The sequence below is a fragment of the Cyprinodon variegatus genome, unplaced genomic scaffold, assembly GCF_000732505.1.
Source record: "Cyprinodon variegatus isolate N-32 unplaced genomic scaffold, C_variegatus-1.0 Scaffold1885, whole genome shotgun sequence".
Taxonomy (NCBI): Eukaryota; Metazoa; Chordata; class Actinopteri; order Cyprinodontiformes; family Cyprinodontidae; genus Cyprinodon; species Cyprinodon variegatus.
The window spans coordinates 34,972-50,326 of NW_015152338.1; the positions used below are offsets into that span (position 1 = coordinate 34,972).

At 39.0% G+C, this 15,355-nt stretch overlaps 2 protein-coding genes across 2 annotated transcripts in view; one reads left to right on the forward strand and one right to left on the reverse strand.

Moving 5' to 3' along the window:
• Positions 1–6,762, forward strand: part of LOC107104793 (von Willebrand factor C domain-containing protein 2-like) — a 10,458-nt gene extending 3,696 nt beyond the window's left edge. The window contains exons 2-3 of the mRNA XM_015404881.1: positions 424–553; positions 6,533–6,762. Coding sequence (XP_015260367.1) covers positions 424–553; positions 6,533–6,762 — 360 coding nt within the window. The remainder of the gene's footprint in view (positions 1–423; positions 554–6,532) is intronic.
• Positions 6,763–8,663: 1,901 nt separating this feature from the next.
• Positions 8,664–12,602, reverse strand: rpl23 (ribosomal protein L23). Its single transcript, XM_015404879.1, has 5 exons — positions 12,538–12,602; positions 11,809–11,892; positions 10,936–11,064; positions 9,053–9,166; positions 8,664–8,780 (listed from the first exon to the last, which is right to left on the reverse strand). Exons 1-5 carry the CDS (start codon positions 12,548–12,550, stop codon positions 8,698–8,700), a joined length of 423 nt encoding a protein of 140 aa, XP_015260365.1. The 5' UTR covers positions 12,551–12,602; the 3' UTR covers positions 8,664–8,697.
• Between the last annotated feature and the right edge of the window lie 2,753 nt (positions 12,603–15,355).

The following is a 15,355-nucleotide window of genomic DNA, read 5'->3' on the forward strand; positions in this document are numbered from 1 at the left end:
TACAGACTTCAGCTTTAATAGAAGTTTAAGAAAAAATGTTTGATGTTATAAAAAAATAAGGAATAAAGATTTTTTATTTTTTATTTACCAAAACCAAGCAAATCTGAAAATTTTGAGAAGTAATTAGGATATTTTCTAAATGACCAGGATGTTAAAACCAGTCCTGTTTTTGATGTAAAAATATACAACCAGGATATAATGCAAACCAAGCTGTTTGCAAACTCTTTTCCATCACATAAAAATGCTTGAATAATGGCGACACCAAAGGTGAGAAACAAATGAATGAATTAATTAGTTAATTAATAATTATAAGAAGAGTAACAATTATTCTAACTCGTCCCTCAAAGCAACCAAGGTTGGAGTTTATATGCTATATAACCTTAAAATAAAGTTAACATTGATGAAATGTTTCATTCCTTTCAGGTGTCGCGGTGTGAGTGGTGCCGCTGCGAGGCCAACAGAGAGGTTTACTGCAGCATTTCTGAATGCCCGGCTCCTCACTGCGTTAATCCCATCTATGAGCCCAACCACTGCTGTCCCATCTGTAAGACTGGTAAGACTCGCTCAGCACAAAGTGTTGCAAGTCTTTAGGAAATGCTACGGGCAGCCCAGAGTTTGTTTGACTCGCTGCCAACAAAACCAAATGATTCTCAAGGGATACAAGGGATTAAACAATTAGACAATAAACATAGAAGCAGTTTTACAAAAATAGTTTGCCTTTCCCATGAATAACCCGAAGAACAATACTAAGTTAATGCACAGCCTAATGATAAGAATTATTAATTTGATAACATTTAGGTCAATAAACTTAAAACTCGGCTAGTAACCATCAACCAAACTACAAATTAAAGAGACTTTTGAGAAACTAATGAACTCATAAAATTAAGACTGGTTTAGTAAATTAATCTTTGATGTCCAATCCAGGGTTTGTTATCGAGAGAAGGAGGACGTAAGGATAAGGGCAATTTAAATCTAAAGCTAAAAAAGATAAGGCGACAAAATTTCTGAAATCAAAGGTTCAGTTCAATTCTATTCAATTCAGTTTATTTATATAGCGCCAATTCACAACACAAGTCATCTCAAGGCACTTTACAGTTCAAGGTTAATTTGCAGCACACATATTATTATTATCTCATCTGATTAAATACTAAAAATGCTAATTAATATTTATTTTGAATTATATTTTGAGCTAGAAGCAAAAACAGCGTAATAAATGAACATTAGATATGTTACGGTAAATATACTGTTTCTATTTATTAATGGGAGGAGAGGAAGATTAAACTTAAACCAAAGGCAACAAACACACTTTGGTAGACTACAAGTTAGCAAAACATTGAGAAACAAAGGTTGTAGCCTGGGATAGCACAGCTCAGCTAGCTATAGGCCATCTCTGAGATAAGCTATGTATCTCAGCACTGATAGGGTGTCACACCTGTTGACATCTGATGGACCAGAGGAAAATGGTCGCTTTCTTAAAGTCATTGATGGAGCTGTTCTGCACTAGACTCTATCCCCCAATTCTCTACCTATAGGAGCCCAGATCAGCTGCCTGCTCTTATTTTTGGACCAGAACTGCACTTGGATAAAATGTTTCTTCAGGATTATACTTTTATTGATGCTATCAAATAATCTACTATGAGCTGTGGGTAATAAGTTGTATTGCTCCTTAGAGGAGATCTGTATTTATTCCAGCCTGTAGCCCTTTGTATCTAAAGTGTTCTGGGTTTTGCACCACAGACACAGTGTTTATGTCATTTAAATGGAAAAATTTGTGGACCCTTTTAGACTCTCATTTGAGTTTAAATAGTTGGTTCATAAACCTACAGGGTAGGATAGATACCAAAAAAAAAAAACATAAATAAAGTTCTATTCATCCTTCAGGGTTCTTCTCTTTGTCCACTTGTTCATCAATCACAGGAGATGAGAGCATCAGTTATACTTTGAGACCAACAGCAGGGACTAGAAGTCATTGCTTATTTCATCATAAAGAAGAAAATAAAATAAAAAAACTTCAAAGTTTTTCCTGTTGGGTGTAAGAATGATTTGGTGGAAAGATGAGCTTCTAAGCATCTCAGAGTCTGTGGAAACAATTAAACCCAAAAAGTCGCCAAAAATGGTGAATCGTTTTCATTGAAATTCGGTGTGAATAATTATTTACTTTACTGTAGGACAGGAGGCTTCATCCTCCATGGAGGATATTTTATGTTGCGCAAAATAGCGTTGATCATTCATTTCAGTTTACTTTACTCATTACTGCCAAATGGGAAAAGAAATATTGTTACTTTTCATCCAAATTTCCTCATAGAGCCATTATAGTTCCTGAAGGCTTAAAGGAATAGTACACCCAAAACATGATTAGCCTTCATTTTCTACTCACCCCCATGCTGAACAACACTCTGGAGTACTTTTTTGATATNTACTATGAGCTACTTCTAGTTGCATGGATGGATCTGCATGGGAGCTGCTCCTCTGTCGGCCTTTCGCTGTGGCTGCACCCCCCCTTTAAGTATTTTACTGCTACCTAAAGAACTGGAGTGAGACATTTTGAGTTTTATTCTTGTTAAGTGTAATGAAATTAAAATTCAGAGTCTTTGCAATTAAAAAATTGCATTTTATTAAATTGTTATTTTATTGCAAATGCAATACATTGCCCAACCCTACTCCTTAGTCTTCTGAATATAACTGATAGAAGAAAAAGCAAATGAAAACCAGCAAAATAGTCGAACAGTTCTCACTCTGATGCCAAAGCAGGAGCCCCCGCCTCTTGTTAGTTTGCTGCTGTTGTGTGAGTGTTCACCCTGCAGCCTTGCCTACGTCACTTTCCTCTCCCTGCAGCTTACAGAAGCTTCCCTGTTATGTCATTTATGCTCCAGCAGCCTTTAAGTCCCTCTTAGATATTGGTGGAATTAGTGTTTGTGTCTGTTTCTAAAGCAGGAGCTGAAATGTAAGCATTTTGCACTGCTGCATTCCCATTTTTCTAATTTCAGTTTGCAGAAAACTGAATTTTGACCTCTCTGCTGGATCACGGACCATAAATGTTGTTTTCATTTGTTTTGGACAGATTGAATTTGTAACCTCTAGTTACCCCTGGACAGACAGAGGAACAGATGGTTTAGTTTGTTGCGTCATTATTTTTTATTTGTCATTGCTCCAGTTTCCCTTGTGTCAGCTGTGTCTTAGTGCACGCAGTGGGATTTGGCATCAGACCCGCTGAGCTTCCTGTCCTCCCTCTGGCGGCTGCTGATAATTGTTTCAAAGGTAGCTGCCAAAAAAGGAACCTCTACCTGTGAGGGAGAGATGCAAATGATAAAAAAGATTTGATCCACACTTTAAATCTACAGATTTGTTCTGATTTTGCTTTTCCGTCAAAGCTGTGGTTATGTTCAGCAAACAAATTTTCATATCAAAGAGAACCAGAGGAAATACAGAAAGTGCTGATCAGATGATCATTTCATTCATTATCAGAAAACAGAAACCTCTTAAAACCACCAGAGGCTATGGGAAAGTAAATACAGTAACAGTAACAAAATACACACAAAAACAGGACAAATTTAATGAAAAAAAAATCACAATAGTCACTAAAAGAACCCTGATCTGACAAAAGCAACAATTGATAAAAATTCTATAAAAATTAAAAAATGAAACTGAGACATTGCTCTTCAACCACGCTTCAAAATGATGGCGTTATCCCAGGAAATTACTCAAAATAATGTGACCAAATGGTCATGTTGCTTCAAGGTGTGTGCACTGTTAACATCACAAGTGTATGCAATCTTGTATTCAGTTAGTGGGTCATTAAATAGATTTACAGGTAGACAGTGTGCTGTTTGGTGACATGACTGCTCTGTTATACTCTGGGCCTGTTGTGCTTCATCTGCTACAGGGTGTCTAGAATCTCTGCAGTGCCCAATGGATTCTCGGGTCTATGAAGGGATTGTAGAGAGAAATGTTTTGCCTAAAGTCAGAAAGCTTGGTCTCAGTTGCAGGTCATGGGTCTTTAACGGGATAATGGGCTGAAACACACAGCTAGAAACAGAAACATTGGACTGTTCTGAAGTGGCCTCTAGGAGCCCTGACATAGATCCTACTGAGCATCTGTGGAAGAATCTGAAACAGGCCGTCTGGAGAAGACAGCCTTCAATCCTGAAACACTTGGACCAGTTTGCTGATGAGGAGTGAGGCAGAAAACCTGCGAAGAGGAGCAAAGGTCTGACTGACAGGAACAGGAATCTCTGAGGGCAGCGATTGACTCTAAAGGTTCTGCAACAAAATATTAAATTATGGTTCTTTTGTCTAATTCTGTGGCCATTGTGGGTTTTCCTTACATTAAACAGGAAATGCAGTAATTTTGTCCACGTGTATCTGCCCCCCCCCCCCCAATTAGATTATGATTACAAAAAAATGGCCAACCTCCATCAGAGATCTGATTGCTCCTGATGTTCCTAACAGAGCACTTCGCTCTCAATCTGCAGGTTTACTAGTGGTTCCTAGAATTTCTAAAAGTAGAATGGGAGGCAGATCTTTTAGTTCTCAGGCTCCTCTCCTGTGGAACCAACTACCAGTTTTAGTCTGTGAGGCAGACACCCTGTCTACTTTTAAGGCTAGGCTTAAAACTTTCCTTTTTGATAAAGCTTCTAGTTAGAGTGGCTCAGGTTATCCTGAGCTATCTCTATAGTTCTGCTGCTATAGGCTTAGACTGCTGGAGGACATAGGGACCCCTTTTTCATCATTCTGCTTCATTCTATCTCTATTCTCCCACTCTGCAGAATCTGTTAGTTCAATCTCTAACGTTCTGCTCTCTCTGCTTTTTCTCATAGTAGCTTCATCTGGTCTGTTCCTGTTTGGCTGTGACTCCATCCTGGAGAGAAATATCAGCTGTGCTGCTGCCATCAACACCTTTGTTTCTAGATGTTGGAGCTTGGCCTGTTTTCCAGTGTAGTCCTGTTTCTCTGACTGTGACTAACTGGATGTGCTCTCTTCATCCTCTGACATGGGAGCTGGCTCGGAGCTCGTCTGCCTGGCTGTGTGTTTCCTGGACGGGGCCGCCTGTGGAGCTGGTTGACAGTTGCCTTTTGTATCTATGCTTCTTTTTCTATGTCTGCTTCTGTCTCCTTGAACCCCAGTCGGCCTCAGCAGATGGCCGCTCACACTGAGCCTGGTTCTGCTGGAGGTTTCTTCCTGTTAAAAGGGAGTTTTTCCTCTCCACTGTCGCTACAAGCATGCTTAGTGTGAGAGATTGCTGAAGAGTCAATGAGTCGATGCAATCAGCTGGTTTTCCTTAGATACAAAACCTTTGAATCAATTTGACTGTATGATCTGGTGAACTGGAAAGTGCCTTGACATGACGTGTTGTGAATTGGTGCTATAGAAATAAACTGCACTGAACATGAAGACATAAAAAAATGTCAGAAAGCAGCGAATCATGCTGAAATATTGATGAAAGTCATTCAAAACCAGATGAAAACCAACATCTTTCCGAGTGGAAATGCTTACAGTGCAAATTCCTCCAAGACGCCAGTGACGATTCATCCAGTTGGTGACAGAGTAACAGAGAACATCTGAGGCTTTCAGGCCTCATGCCCCATTTTACAGCCAGAGGTCATGATTCATCAATAAGAAAGAGGATGGATTCAGAATTTTGGAAATTATAGCTCTTACCTTCTGTTCCCAGTTCCTACTCCTCTACCTCCTAACTGAGGCTAATATCACTAAGCACTGGTAATGGCCGACCGTTGATGGCCTTCTGCTTTGGCTTGAGTCACTATTAATTTATGATATTTGGAATCAGCAAAAAAACGGACAAAAAAGGCCTCTATTGGACAGTTGTAAGCCCAGATCCACAGCTTACCCAAAAAAGATTTTAAAGGTTCATCTAAAAAAACATCTTGATGATCACAGAGCGGCCTGAAGAGACACAATTAATGTTTTTGGAAGGTTATCAAACTAACGCAAACACAGCAATCCACAAAGAGAACACCATCCACTGCACAGTAAAACATGGTGGGGGAAGTATGATGTCTGGGGCCACGTTACTGGATAAAAACGGATGTTTTTTTTACCTTAAATTCACACCACATGAAGCAAGGACAATGAACAATAAAAGTATGGCCATACTTTGACTAGGACACTAAGTTTCTAAGTGAGGGAACAAATGAACTCATATTCTGGGTCGACCAAAGTTCCTCCGCAGTGACGTCTTACTAGCAGTTATCTCAAACATACTCCTTCGAGAAAATCAGCTGAGCTTGGATCATTTTTATATTAAAAAATAAATCTTTACTTCTTTTGGTATATATTTCATGTTATCTAATTATAATAGTTGTTTAAGGAAGTGAAGCATTTATAAATTATCCATGAGGATCATTTTTCCACTGCTCTCTACTTTTTGTTGGGTCAGAAAATCCTAAGAAACAAAATAATTCTTATACTAACTATCCATGCTATGTGTTATGAATCTATAGGTGTGTTTTCCTTTTGGCATAAACTCGGGAGCAGACCTGAAGCCTTGCCGTACTGCCCGTTTTTTTCCCAGGTCCCAACTGCTTCGCTGGCAGCCGGGTGATCCCAGCAGGAGAGCGCGTGAACATGGATGAGCAGACTGTGTGTTACTGCACCTACAGGGATGGAACGTGGCACACCCACCCCCATGCCACCTGCGAACGGCATCCCCAGCCCAGCCCCACACTCAGCACGCGCACTGAGGCCCCCAGGGATGAGGACTTAGGCCGGAGACAGTTTCCTAGACTAGATCTGATTCCATAAATTAGCCGTTTTTCAGGTACAATCTCCAGTTTTCAGGTAATGGGACCTAAAGAAACTAGTTTCTAACAATCATAACTTTTCGAATGTGTCAGTCCTCGTGTAGATTTCTCATTTAGAAGGTAGCTGTTTAGGTTTGAAATGTCTTAACATTCATTTAGCTTTAAGTTCAACATCACTTAGATACATTTTGAAGTGCAATCTATTAATAAAATGAGAGTCTCTAAGATAAAAAAATCTAATAATAGAATTAAAAAAGGTGTTAGAAACAGCAGAAACCAACCACAGTATGAAGCTGCAGCACTGCAGAAATCTGCAGTTTACCTAAACTAAATCTGTTTTTTCTAAATAGACGGTCGAATTAATGTTGTTGGTAATCAGATTAAAAATGATTTCTCTTTTCACCTTTTAAGGATCCTGATCCAAAAGGTGGCTTAGCTCTTCTCGGGTTTTCAGACCTTTTTCTGGAGCTAAAACACAAACAAAAATCTCTAGGAATTATAATAACATAATATATATTAATACATTTTTACAATTTTAATTACTAAAACAAGCCATATGGGAATGTTAAAAATACTTAGATTGACAACATGTTGCATCCTATCATGAGTTTTTAATGTCATGCGGAGTGGGCGGGGCCACGTCTGACCTGATCAGTATAAAGTTAAGCTTCAGTCCAGGTTAACCGATCTGAGCAACGCTGAGCTTCAGTTCTGTTACGTTAGATTGCAAAAACAGTCCGTCTCATGAAAACATGTCATTTTAACATGTATTCTGAAAATGTGAACATTTACTCCCCCCATTTCATGTATATATATTATGCAAAACCATACATTCTTTAAAGCAGCACTGATGAACAGGTTTTTAAAGAGAGAAATTCACCTCTGCATTTAACCCCTCCCCCTGCAGAGCAATGGGCTGCCATGGTGCAGCACCCAGGGAGCAGAGACCTAGAGTGGCAGTCTGTGGGACTTGAACTCAGGATTCCAAGCTATATGCCCCGACCACTACTCCCCCATTTAACTAGAGCCTCGATAAAATCTCTGTTCAGAGATCTATTTGGAAAATAGAATTTAACTTTATCACTACATTGTCAAGGACAAAGCAAGTAAATAATTGAACTTTATTGATCTCACATTGGAGAAATTTACCTCTGCATTTAACCCATTCCCTTAGGGAGCAGTGGGCTGCCATTGTGCGGCGCCCAGGGAGCAGTATGGGGTCTTGGCTGGATCAAACCGGTTACTTGCAACCTTCTCAGGGCACACTGGCACTGCTGTAACCATTAGGCCAGCACTACATGATGCATTGGCTCATTTGATCTGTTCTTTATGATTGATTTTACCCCCCTCCCCTTAACCTCAGAGAGTTTCATAGTAAATTGATGACACTGATTTTTAAGTTACATAAACTTCATTCCTGACATACAGGTTTGATCATTGGACACTTTTTCTTTTGCATCAGATTCTGTTTCTGAATGTTCCTAAACAGGCCTCCTTTACCTTTATACCGTATAAAACCACCTTGGGTTCAGCCTGTTTTTAATGGCCTTTCAGCTTATTTTAATATCCATGTATTGAAATGGTTTATTGTGGAAATGTTAAGGCATGTTTCTGAGTATTCAGCAACAATAAATTTACCAAACAGCCAATTATGTTCTTAGTACCAGCTCAGTAAAGATGTGGGGGCTGCGAGTCCAAATCTTATGCTTTATCACTTACTAAAATATTGAAAATGTTTATCACCTCTTTTAGCACCATCTAGTGGTGGTAGTGAAGTAATTCAACTCTTAACAGTTTTAAAAGGAAAATAGAGGAACCTGTCTGATGGAAGTTTTTAAACTCTGCAGACCAACATCGTTCTTTCCACCATCAATGTTGAATTAAACGACCAGAAGAAGCGACTTGATTAACAGTTTTTATTGAAAACAGGTTCTGCTCAGGCTATGCTGCCAGCATTGGAGGCGATCCTGGGCCACAGGTCAGCGCACTCTTTGGCCACTGGTCCTGTGATGGCTGATCCTGCAGAGACACAAACAAACCGTTATGCTGGTCAAACAGACATCATTGAACGCTGACTAAATAAATCTGTCTCATCCCTGATTGAGATCAGTCAGTCACAGAATCACCGCCGTCTCACCCACAGAGGTGAATTTAATGTTCCCTTCATCGACAACTCGCCCCGCCACCGAGCAGACAGAGCAAGTGCTTTTGGAAGGGGAATCTGGATCCTCAACAGCTCCACCATGAGGCTGATTAATGACCAGGAAACGGTTGTGTAGCAGAAAGCCTACCTTTCATCTCTCCTTTGTTGTTGACTATAACACCAGCGTTGTCTTCAAAGTATAGGAACACTCCATCTTTTCGCCGATACGACTTCCGCTGCCGGATCACCACCGCAGGATGCACTGAAGACAAGAAGGAGTCGGTTAGAATAGAAAACATCTTTATTGTCCCACAATGGGAAAATTGTGTTACAGCAGCGAAGGGTTACAGTAGAAGTGGTCACACAATGTGGAAATAACGACAGAGCACTGGACATTATTTTTACAACATAAGGTTTAGCACAAGGAGTGTGACATTTTAAAGAATAAAGTTACTTTAAAACGGGAGAAATCATTAGAGCTGGAAGGGAAATGGATCATTTCCAACATGTTTTGTTCTGAACTACACTGACAGAAACCAACCCATCACAGACAGCATCCTACAACGGTCAGTACACCTTCACAGTAAGGTAAACGATTTAAAGAGACCTTTAAGTTATGAAACTATCATTAAAGCTAATGAGTTTAGTTCATTTAATTTCCCTCAAAATAACACGATCTGCCGTAAACGGCTCTGATGTGTGATAAACGATTTGAAATAAATGTCCTTCATAAAGGTGGCTGAGAAAATTTAATTTTTAACACCAAGACTTTCCTAAGGTTGGACGGGTTGCAGCAGAAAGCATGAGGTCAGCACCAAATCCAGAGTTTGTCTTTTCAGATGGGACCAATGAAGGCTGCCAGCTCTGTGCTACACTTGCATGATCTAGATCTGCAGATCTAACATTTCAGAGCAAAAGAGAAGCACGACAATGCAGGATGGACCAGCAGTACACACAGCCCCAAACCATGACACTCACACCACCATAACTGACTCTGATCTAACCGGGACATTGGAGCTGCAGTTTATGAAGTAGAAACATGAAGTGAAGCAGAGCGGAAACCTGAAACTGACCTAAACATACACAGCTTCTATGGGGTAAAACATATTGACTGTCACAAGGCTGACAACTTCCCACTAACATGGGCTCACATCTTCAGTGTAATCCTATCAAAATGTGAGACACTGAATGGAATGACCACCTGACAGACATTTAAAAGGAAAGAAAACGGCACCAAAATCAGCTTCATTTTTTTAGTTTTAGCTGATGCCGTTCTTTGCTGGGCCTTTGATGAGGGTCATTGGTTAACGTCTCTACATCTCATCTTTTTTCAACACAGCACATGATCTTTGATAAGGGAGAAGAAGCCTGAGTGTAAGCCGGTCCCAAAGCGGGGCCTGCTGCCACAGACGGCTGTTTGATTAAGTTGGCAATCCAACAACGAACCCGTCCGTGGAGGACAATGAATCGGAAAGCTGAAATAACTTTTTTCCCCACGTTTACCCGATATATTCCAACATCCATACACATGGGAGAATGGTGCTAGGCTTACCGCACCGTGACTGCGGAAGATGGCAGGAATGAGGCGTTACTATATTTAAAACTATTAAAAATGGCCACTCCCAGACTGTGATTGCAATGAAAATTATTTCAATTTTTTTTACTGATTAACGCTAAATTCATTGAATCATCGTGAACATAGTTTTATGCATTTATGACCCACTGATTATTCCTTGATGACTGGACTTTTCCTTAAAAAAAAAAAGAAAAAGGATTTATCTGTTAAAATAAACATGATCTAGAAAAGCATTTTAATTACGGGGGGCCTGGATTCTTTTAGGTCTCTGAATGAACACATTTCAGTATAAAAGCCTGAAAATAGAACTTCTCTAAAACATTTCATTGGTTCATTTATCTCAAAATTCTCTTAATAGAGCCCATTAGACCAGTGAAACTGAAAAAATAAACATCACAATAAAAATGGCTTATTTGTCCCTGGCAAAGATGCGCCGTCATCGGTCAATCCCTTACCCTTCTTCCTGAGCTCTGGCTTGCCTTTCTTGACTGTAGCCATGACCATGTCACCGACTCCTGCAGCTGGCAGACGGTTCAGACGCCCCTTGATGCCCTTCACAGAGATTATGTACAAGTTTTTGGCGCCTGTGGGACAGATTGAGATAAAACATTATTGGAGATAAGAGGATAGTAGAAACAGCACCTCCTGATATTTGATTGTCTCATCCCTGATTGAGATCAGTCAGCCACAGCAGACGCCGCCGTCTCACCCACAGTGATGATTTTATTATTCCCTTCTACGACAACTCACCCAGCCACCGGACAGACAGAGCAAGTGCTTTAAGAAGGGAAACCTTTTACTACTGATCCTTTCCATCAGTGACAGTCAGAAAACAGCTTCATGTTGCAAAACCAGCCAAATGTTCTCAAGTAGAGTTCAAATTTTTGAAAGCTGCAGTTTTTTAAATCTTTGTCAGCATATTATGCCTTCTAAACTGGGAGTCCAAAGTGTTTTGGACGATAGAGATTCCTGGAAGTGTGGAAAAATCTAAAAGATATTAGAGGAAAGCCTGAATTTCTTACAATTTGCTTAAGGAAGACCTTATTTAATTTTATAGTGAAGATCAATTTTATTTGAAGTTTCAGCCTCAAACTTTTCATCAACCGATGCCCATCCTGAGAGCAACACTTGAAGATCACAATATTTATTAATTCAAGACATTTTTTTAGCTTTAAACTTTTTTGGGAATTCACATCCACTAACATATTTATCCCTTCAAGCCTATCAATACATTAAGCTTCAAAAGCTGATTTAAACAACATTTAGTGCTTGAAAGTTTCACTAGGTGCTTAACTGGTAGAAAATCTGTGTGTTTTATTTCTACATACCTGTGTTGTCTGCACAGTTGATGACCGCTCCCACTGGGAGACCCAGTGAGATACGGAACTTTGCACCAGATGAACCACCACGTCCTGAAATGAAAAAATATATAATCTACCAACCATAATAACTATTTACTTGAACTTAGAGAAAACAGAGCAGTAATGAGCGAATAAATGAGCAACGCATAAAACTAATTGAGAAACTAGCTTAATGTTGATGATCACAGAAACGTGTGATGTTTCCAGCTCGCTTAAAGGTTCCGTCTGCTTTAATCATTTAACTTACACAGACATCACAAAGCAGCGTGTTGCTGGTTGACATTTCTTGATAAGCTAGCAACAGAGCAACTCTACACATTTCCATCTTACTGCTAAGCTAACTTTAATACGATAGAATATGTAGCGGTTAGGTCATTATCACCCAATTCAGATTAAACGATTTAAAACATACTGCAGTATATTTCTACTAACTCTCAAAGACTACGAGATATACACATATTTTATAAGCCTCTAGTTTAGCCGCCATGCTACATGCTAACCCGGACAGCTAAACATGGCTTCCGTCGCCTGGATGGCGAAATGCTATATTATTTTAATCATGAACTGTTACAAATTCGCAATGAACATCAGAAATGTCTCCTTATCAACACTTATTCGCATTAATGTAAGATCGGATGCTCTGCACTATGATAAAAACAGCAGATGGAGGTGGATTTTTCAGGTCGGCTCTCATACCTCTCTTGGACATTGCTGCGGCAGGGAAAGAGGAAGACGCAGAAAGGAATTATGGGATATAAAGTTGAACACAAATCCATCCGGGTCATTAGGGATGCGTTCAGGTACTGTTACAAAAATAGAAAAAAGACTATCCAATTTAATTCAACTACTATTGTATTAAAATACAAGTAGTATTTTAATACAATATTCCCTTATTTGAAAAATGTTTAAATGTATAATTAAATAAAGACGAGTTATCAATAAAGAAAATCAGATATATGTGTTTTGCTATCCGTAGTCGCGGGTGGCCGTTTACATTTGGCTTAGTCTACTACCCATCTACTATTTTTTTGTACTTCCTACATGTTTCCTCTATAGGCCGTCGTATGTTTCCTTCTAAATTTGCACGTTTATAATCTTGTTAATTTGTGTGCTTATTCTCGTAAAAATGCCACTTTAAACTCAAAAATTTTATTTTTTTTTTCGTCTTTGAATGGCCCTAATATGCCTTCGTAGAAAAAAAGTGGTAAATCTACCAGAACAAATGAGCAAATCCACAATAAAAAAAAAAAAAACAACACACAAATTTGCGATTTTACATGTAGAAGGAAAAGGTTGAAAATGTATAACACTAAAAACGAAAATTTACGAGAAAATTATTGCACATTTACGAGATTGTAAGCATGCACATTTATGAGATTTTAGGTTTGCAGATTTAGGAAAATTTAAATTTACGAGAATACACATGTAAAGTGACGACATTATAAACATGCTAATTTATTGTATCATTCATTTTAGCTTTAAAAACTTCCATAAGGAGGCCATTGTACTCATTCTATCGCTAAAACCCAATTAATGATGGATTTGCATGTGCTTTATGCAGCATACTTTAAAGTGTACTCTCATTTCTCACTGTTCCGCAAATCTACATGTTTAAATCTTGCAAATTTACTTGCTTTTTGTCTCCTAAAATGGTGTGTTCTTTTTTCTTATTAATTTGCTACCGTTTCACTCATATTAGTGTGTTTTAATTTCGTAAATTTGCGAGTTTTTACTCGTAAAAACAAAGATTTTATTTCATTTCTTGTTAAAACAGATTTTCCCCACAGCTGAATCAGCTGCGCGAGAGAGAGAGATTGAGGTAGAAAAAAAACTTAGAGTTTTGAATGACTGGTGTAGGAGGAACCATCAATGAAAAGATGCTTTGATGTTGGTTTGTCTGGGTTTATAGCCGTCATGGTTTTGTTTTTGTTTGTTTGATTGGTTGGTTGTAGAGGAATGGATCAATTAGATCTGGAGGGAGTTTTGTAATTAGTATCACTGGGTTTGTGGCCGCTGTATTTATTTTAGACTTAGAGAACATTTATTGTCATTTTTTTATATATGTATACAAAACGACGTTTCATTTTGTACAGCTCTCATGACATTTCCATTTCTTAAAGTGCAACAGTGATCAAATTTAAACATTGGGAGAAAACAATGGTGCAAAAAACACATTGATATGGTCAGTTTGGTGCAGAGACAACGACATGATTTGGAGTTTTTTAACATTCAGCTTTTTCCCCCCCATTTTTTACAACAGTTCATCAGTGTGATGGCGGTGGGGAAGAAGCTGCTGCAGAACCTGCTGGTCCTGCATTGAATGCTGTGAAGCCTCTTCCCAGAGGGCAGCAGGGAGAACAGTCCATGGTGGGGGGGGATGAGGGGTCATTTATGGTGTCACGGGCTTGGGACAGGCAGCGCTGGGATGAAATGTCTTTAATGGAGGGAAGAGGAGCCCCCATGATCCTCTCTGCTGTTCTCACCTTCTTCCAGTCTGAGGCGCTGCAGCCTCCACACCACACAGTGAGACAGCTGCTCAGAACGCTCTCTATGGTGCTTCTGGAGAAGGTGGTGAGGAAGAAGTACATATGCTTTTGTTGACCGCTATAAAAATTAATACATTTGATAAATTATGTGAATAAAGTTCACCTCAGCCCCATATTGATCAGACAAGGAGCGGCCCGACCTCAGCCTCTCAGCAGCTGTTTTTGTTTCCTGAATCTGCTGCAATAAATGGCATTAAGGACAGAAAAGAACTACTAGAAACTAAGTTAATGTATTGACAGGGATTTATTGTAAGCCATTTCATGTCGCTCTCTGTCCAACAACTGACCCATAGAAGATCATAGAAATGGATTTGAACGAAATAAAGCTCATAATTATTTTTTTTATGTGTTGAGAATTTATACTTAAATAAGTGAGCATGTAACAAAAAGACTTGAGTGAGAGAGAAGCAATGTTTATCAACAATATTATTGCAATAATGATATACAGCTCCGTGTCAGCTTAAAAAATGCACTGTAAGGCTACACATGTGCAAAAATGTATATATATTAGGTAAGAATAAATGAGGTGAGATGGGTCATCCATGATAGATACCAGGTTTCATGTCAAATCAGGGGGTTAGGCAGTTTTTGATCATTATAAAACTACTGTACAGTCACTGCATAAGTTTTAATAGCCTCACAGGCAAATTCACCAAAGCCGAGTAATTCTAATGACCTAAAAATGCGCTGATGTTCAATCGCGTTGGAGACTTTATACAAATCCATGAGAATGAAGTCATTGCGGGGTCGGATCTATAATAAAAGATAGACAGTAGGTTCAGACACATGATCCCAAGTCAAAAGCAGATCTAAATACCATGACCACATGGAGTGAGTACTACATAATAGCCAGGGAAGATACAGTGCATCTTTAATTAGAATAACAATAATGTTGCGGCTACTCTTGCATCAAAAAAGTTTCCAAAAAAATCAAAAATTGCCAGAGTAGTCTTAGGAGGAGGTTTTTC

What these genes read in the sequence shown, in the direction of transcription:
- rpl23 (XM_015404879.1), bottom strand. An exon ending in CAACTGTGCAGACAACACAG is followed by an intron (nt 11,065 to 11,808) that starts GTATGTAGAAAT and finishes TCTGTCCCACAG; the next exon opens with GCGCCAAAAACTTGTACATA. An exon ending in GCCAGAGCTCAGGAAGAAGG is followed by an intron (nt 9,167 to 10,935) that starts GTAAGGGATTGA and finishes TCTTGTCTTCAG; the next exon opens with TGCATCCTGCGGTGGTGATC.